At 40.2% G+C, this 6085-nt stretch overlaps 1 protein-coding gene across 1 annotated transcript in view; it reads right to left on the reverse strand.

Moving 5' to 3' along the window:
• The window catches only part of LOC136879850 (neuropeptide SIFamide receptor), a 296394-nt gene extending 290905 nt beyond the window's left edge, over positions 1–5489 (reverse strand). Inside the window, exon 1 of the mRNA XM_067153262.2 lies at positions 5396–5489. Within this exon, the coding sequence (XP_067009363.1) occupies positions 5396–5475 (80 nt within the window). The 5' untranslated portion in view covers positions 5476–5489. The remainder of the gene's footprint in view (positions 1–5395) is intronic.
• Positions 5490–6085: the final 596 nt, after the last annotated feature.

Consider the following 6085-nt stretch of genomic DNA (forward strand, 5'->3'; position numbering starts at 1 on the left):
GAAACAGTGCTCAATGGGTTCCTTCACAGGACCAGAGCCCTTCCTGGGAGTGTCACTCCGAAGTGTGAGACTGGCAATATCCCAATGGATAAGCCAGTCTCACCTAGATATTTGGAAGAGGTTAACCATAGAAAGACTGGCACGTGAACTTATCAAAGGGCCTAGTCAAAGCTATAAAAAGGTCCTAACGAATTTGAATAGGACCAGAATGAGAATGGTAGTTGGACTGTTAACAGGCCACAATACCTTACAGAGACACCTACACATCATGAAAATCACCCAGGATCCGATGTGTAGAAGATGCGGTAAGGAGGAGACCTCCGCGCATGTGTTATGTCAGTGCGAGGCTTTTGCAAGCACTAGACATCGATACCTGGGCTCACACTTCGTGAGCCTGGAGGACATCAGGAACGCCAAAATCCGGACACTGGTATCCTTTATACGAGCACTAGGGCTGAACTAGGCAAACCCGTTCAAGGGGCACAAAGGGTCTTCATAGACCTACGTGTGGAGCTCTGCGAAAACAGGGCTCACCCATTTCTTATCTATCTATCTATCTAAACACCGTAACGAAACACAGGTTATTACGAAATAAGAAAATAATATCTGAATTTTCATTTTGAAAAATATGGGCCTTTAATTGTTTTGAATCGCACTGTGTGATCATTCTGTTGATATGCGCAAGTGCTACAATTTATTTCCAGTCAAAGAGTAGCACAAAATAAGAAAATGATGTCAAGTTTCTCTTTGGGAAAATCAAATTGACATTAATACTCCTTTCAATAAGTGAAACTCAAATTCATAACGGTTGATTTATTTGCATTTAACTAATTGTTTTCTAGGTGCATCTACATGCAATTTGGAGTCGACAATTAGTGTAGGATTCTGTACATCGCAAGGGAACACTGACTCAGGACGTATGAAACAACCACAATTGAAACATTCAGTACTTTTGAGTAAGCCTATTTGATAAAAGTTATTTTTCTTAGTCATGGCCATCTATTAATACTTCTCATCACAGCCTGCACGATTGCAGGATAACATCACGACACATATTTTGTATGGTTAATTTCATGACGCAAATATTCAGGTGACCCTTAGCCAGATGTTTTCTAATATTTCCTTAAGTTTCCTCGATAGATTTCAACATGTGTGTAATAATCGCGAAAAATATCCGTTATTATTCCTAGCTGAGTAAAATCAAATGAAGCATAAAATGTTGGAAACTATACCGGTAGTTTGCACAATTATTATGTGCAGCTGATATTAATGGAGAAATGCGACATTTCTCTGTATGCTAATCACATCATAAACAGCCTAATGAAAATCCCCGACTATTCTTGAACTTACATGTCGAGTCTCAGGATATTCTGTTCCCTATGCTTTCCTATGAAGTCGTAAAAAACAAACAAACAAACAAACAAACAAATATCTACTAAATACAGTATATCCCGGACTCTTGTATATCTAATCCGATAGAAGAACGATGTATGAGCCAAACATCGAAGTGCACAAACAAAATTATAATTTTATCTGAATATATTCCTGCCTGCTGTCATTCCTTGATGGATACAGTACTTTTGCATCCATCTCTTGGCACAGGCCAGAGTAAAATGTAGCTTCCACCGAAGTCCCAGTCAACATCCATGGCTGTGACAATATAGAAGTTGCTGGGGTATGGGTGGTGGTGAGTAATGACATTCGGAGCATGACTAGTATATCTGAGTGTTATGAAAGGTTATGGTAAACTACCTCACTCCTCATCTTGCATAGTACGCCTCATTTTGGTGCTGCCATTGGTTTTTGGGGTTTCCTTATAACCGCATAACCTTGGTGGTGCTATTTGAGGATCCAAGCAGCCTCTGGGCTGATGACCTAACAGACAGACATAGTGGTTATTGGAAGTAACTGCCAAGCCCAGAGAAATGGACGCACCAACCAGCTCCATGAGCGACGTTTTTACGCCATTCATCGCAGTGACTAGCTGCATAAGGAGTGGCATTACTAGCATCGATCATACCTCCGTCACTTTCATATTGCCAAAAGCAAGGATGTGACTAAGACAGGTCAATGAAAGTAATAAACTTGCTCTAGCCTACACAAGAAAATACAGTGCACTGTAAACATTAGGTATCGCCAGCAAGGCTAAATCTAGTCAGTATGAGTTTCTTAATTCTAAACAATTCGAGGCAAGGTCGATTACGGCAGGGTATTCAGTACAGTATTGTCAGAATTTCCAAAATTTCGGAAGTAAAGGACTTCAGACTTAGTTGATTCCAGTTTCACATTGAAAGAGTTAACAGATCGTTCAGAATTTTCGATTATTGTACACGTACTTCGAGGTGACATTGAACCACTTTATACTGTCTTGGTTGTGTTTAAATTATTCAAGAGCACTGCTCTATAGAAAGAGTGTTTTCTGTCCTTGATAGAAAGAAAACTAAGGCCAGAAACAAATTAAGCAGTAGATCGATATCAGGACTCTCCATACAAATGGTTATCACGTAAAATGCTTGTTATGACTTGGAAATTGGCGTGGAGTTGCTAAAGAAGATAAATAGGAAGAGATAAGGACGAAGAATGGAGGTAAGGCAATGAGGCTCAATGACCAAGAAGGGGGAAAAGGCAGCTCTTACATCAAGTTGAATAGTGAACAATATACATATTTCCAATCCAAGAATATTTTAAACATTAAATTTATTTGATATTTATAATAGCCGGCCCCGTGATGTAGGGGTAGCGTGCTGCCTCTTACCCGGAGACCCCGGGTTCGATTCCCGGCCAGGTCAGGGATTTTTACCTGGACCTGAGGACTGGTTCGAGGTCCACTCAGCCTACGTGATTAGAATTGAGGAGCTATCTGACGGTGAGATGGCGGCCCCGGTCTAGAAAGCCAAGAATAACGGCCGAGAGGATTCGTCGTGCTGACCACACGACACCTCGTAATCTGCAGGCCGTGGGGCTGAACAGCGGTCGCTGGGTAGACCAAGGCCCTTCAAGGGCTGTAGTGCCATGGGGGGGTATTTATAATATGGTACATAATTAGGGTGTATACGTTAAACTGAAATAATGACTTTTTAATTTAATAAATGCACTTTTATATACGGTACCTTTGAATAAACATGGGAGTGGAATTGGCACTTGCTTTTTTAGTATATCTTCGGAAATTTTTACTAAAGATTCGATATTTTGAAGTCGAACTTCCGAACAGTAGCACACAGTAGCACGGAACTCTCATAATGTTACCGGTAATAATATCCATGAGAAAATAATTTCCCAAATACTAAATTCATAAGGCAAGATCAGTAGTACAGAATGAATGAGATATTTCTCACCTGTTGGCATAGGTACAATCCGCTTTACCATGGCACATTCTCACAGATCATTGTAACTGGAAGGCACAAATGGTACGACCTCGGCCGTTTTCCATATAAAACGTTCCCTATGAGCCTTTCGACATTTGAGATTAGTGATTTTGGACTTCCTCGAATTCTCGTAAGCCGCTCATCTCGAATGCATTTTCTATCATCTTGCAGACATATTGACCATGTGTCACGTAATTTTGCGTAATATACACTTTTTCACATTTCTTCATACCACAGTTTTCTCAAGCACTCAACCTTGATTTTCTCTCACCGTTAACCTGAAGAACTCACAGAAGAATCAAACGACACCTTACACGACGCGCTACTACCCTGGCATAATGTGGCGGCGCTATTTCCATCATCCGATGAAGTCGTACCAAGGTCGGATTCTCATTCCTGTTTACACTGTCATTTTCTTTTTACAACGGAATATTGAGCACCGTGGTAGCATTGTTGTCCAGAAATTATTTCGATGTTAAAATTGCACGTTATTTTAACGCCGGACAAAGTGTCGTTCCGAATCCCTATGATAACTACGCACTTTAAGTCAATTAGAATTTGAGACTGAACTGGCATTATGCTACGAATTTGGTTATTCGTAAAGTAAAAGAAATGTTATCCTATAAGAAAGCAATGGATATGGGTCAAGTACCGAACTAACTACGCTCAGAAAGTTCATTCAATAGAGTTCAGGCCGGAATTATCGCTCACATGGGATGAATAATGCGCGAAGTATGTCTCGCTGAAATGGCTAATGAGGGATCATTCAGATCTAAAATGAAACAATATGTGCTCATTCTCCTCTACAATGTAGTCATATTCATGATTTAATTAGAAGGAAAGCATCATGAGGTACATGTGCTGTGCAGATTGAATTACAAACAATATGATCTGCATTTATGATGCTCTTATTTGATGAACGCGCTGAGTGCAGTGCTCCCTGGAAGAAACTGAAGGATGTTCATCACTGGAAAATAATGATGTATCGCTGTTCTTGTTTGAATCATCATTGCAAAGAGAATTCACCCTGTACTAACCTCTTCATCCCTAAGAAACTATTGCACTTTATATCCACTCTAATCCTTTTGTCACCGAGCTCGATAGCTTAAGTGCGGCCAGTATCGAGTATTCGGGAGATGTTAGGTTCGAACCTCACTGTCGGCAGCCCTGGAAATGGTTTTCCGTGGTTTCTCATTTTCACACCAGGCAAATGCTGGGGCTGTACCTTAATTAAGGCCACGGCCACTTCCTTCCCACTCCTAGACCTTTCTTGCCCCACCGTCGCCATAAGACCTATCTGTGTCGGTGCGACGTAAAGCAACTAGCCAAAAAAAAAAAAAAAATCCTTTTGTCACATTCATGCCTAACATCCCTCCTACGTTTTCTTCAATAATGTTATTGGGTTTACATTCCACTAATTATGATTTGATATGCCTCTCGCAGACGCCAAGGTGCTGGAATCTCTCTTTTCACGTCCTTATTCATTTACCAACACCAGACTACCTTTAAACACCACCGGACTGAGCCAGAATAGAACCCACCAACTTGGGCTTAGCCACTCTGCTAAGCCACTTTCTTTTAATGCCAAAAGAATAGTTCATTAGAGTCTCGACATGGATCCAACGTTCTGACACTTCTTTTGGTAACATTTTTGACAAAGTATCCTCATCCCACAAATTTGACTCAGTACCTCTTCATTTGTGAGTTATACGTAGAAGGGAATTCTGACTTTTCACTCATTCAAATATTTAGGCTACATTTTATGACTGGTGTTGCTATTATTCTTGTCTACTTAAAACATGTTCTGAAATCGGAACAATGCTAATGAAAGTCTGGTAAACATCAGTTCTTCTACTATGAACTTCATGAGGTTGCCGAACAACAAATACGGTGCAAGTGAGGATAATGCAATAGAAATATGTCTTAATTTTATCCTGGAGATCAGATTTTCTGTATCTTATTACATTAAGGAAAACGTTTAATTTTTCCTTAAGATAACGGTCCCTACGTTTTCCTTAACTAGTACTTACCGATCCAAGGAAACTGCAATCAAACTGTACACTGAAGCAGCCACAGATACTCCTTGAACATATGGCACCGTCTTGCACATCCACCAGCCCAACACCCAAGCTGAAACAAGAAAAAGTTAAGTAAATTATAAAGGAAGGATTATGAAAGACTGTCCTTGACAGTCAAAATGAGCAAATACAATTAGAAGTTACACTTCCCATGTTACATATATATGATTTGAATGTAGCAAGAACAGGTTTTATGACACTTCATCGAGAAAGAACCAAACATGCAAAATTTCACCTCGCCTGAATCGTATCTGTAATATGGAAATGTCTACAATGAAATATTTATGACAAAAATTGATTAGATGTCACTTCCCAAACTCAGCGGCAAGACTTCTGTCTCGAGCTTGTAGATGGAGTAATGTCGTTGTATACGTCAGAATGGTGAAAGTGATTCCAGAAAGAAATTATTTTTCACTTAACAGTTCAGATATGGAGGTCATCATTGTAATGTTGCCGTAACCTATGTCTGGTGCCAGTCCCAGCCTACTGAACGTTCCCGTTTTCCCGGTATCGGTGTGGAAGGTGAATGAACTCAATGATAAAAGTACTTCGAACGCATGTCGATTGATGGTGCTCTATGTTTGGACCTGGCGGTGATTACACAACCGCTTCGCTGAAAGGCGTGTGTTTTTTTTTTCAGGA

The sequence above is a fragment of the Anabrus simplex genome, chromosome 1 (assembly GCF_040414725.1).
Source record: "Anabrus simplex isolate iqAnaSimp1 chromosome 1, ASM4041472v1, whole genome shotgun sequence".
In the NCBI taxonomy this organism is placed as follows: Eukaryota; Metazoa; Arthropoda; class Insecta; order Orthoptera; family Tettigoniidae; genus Anabrus; species Anabrus simplex.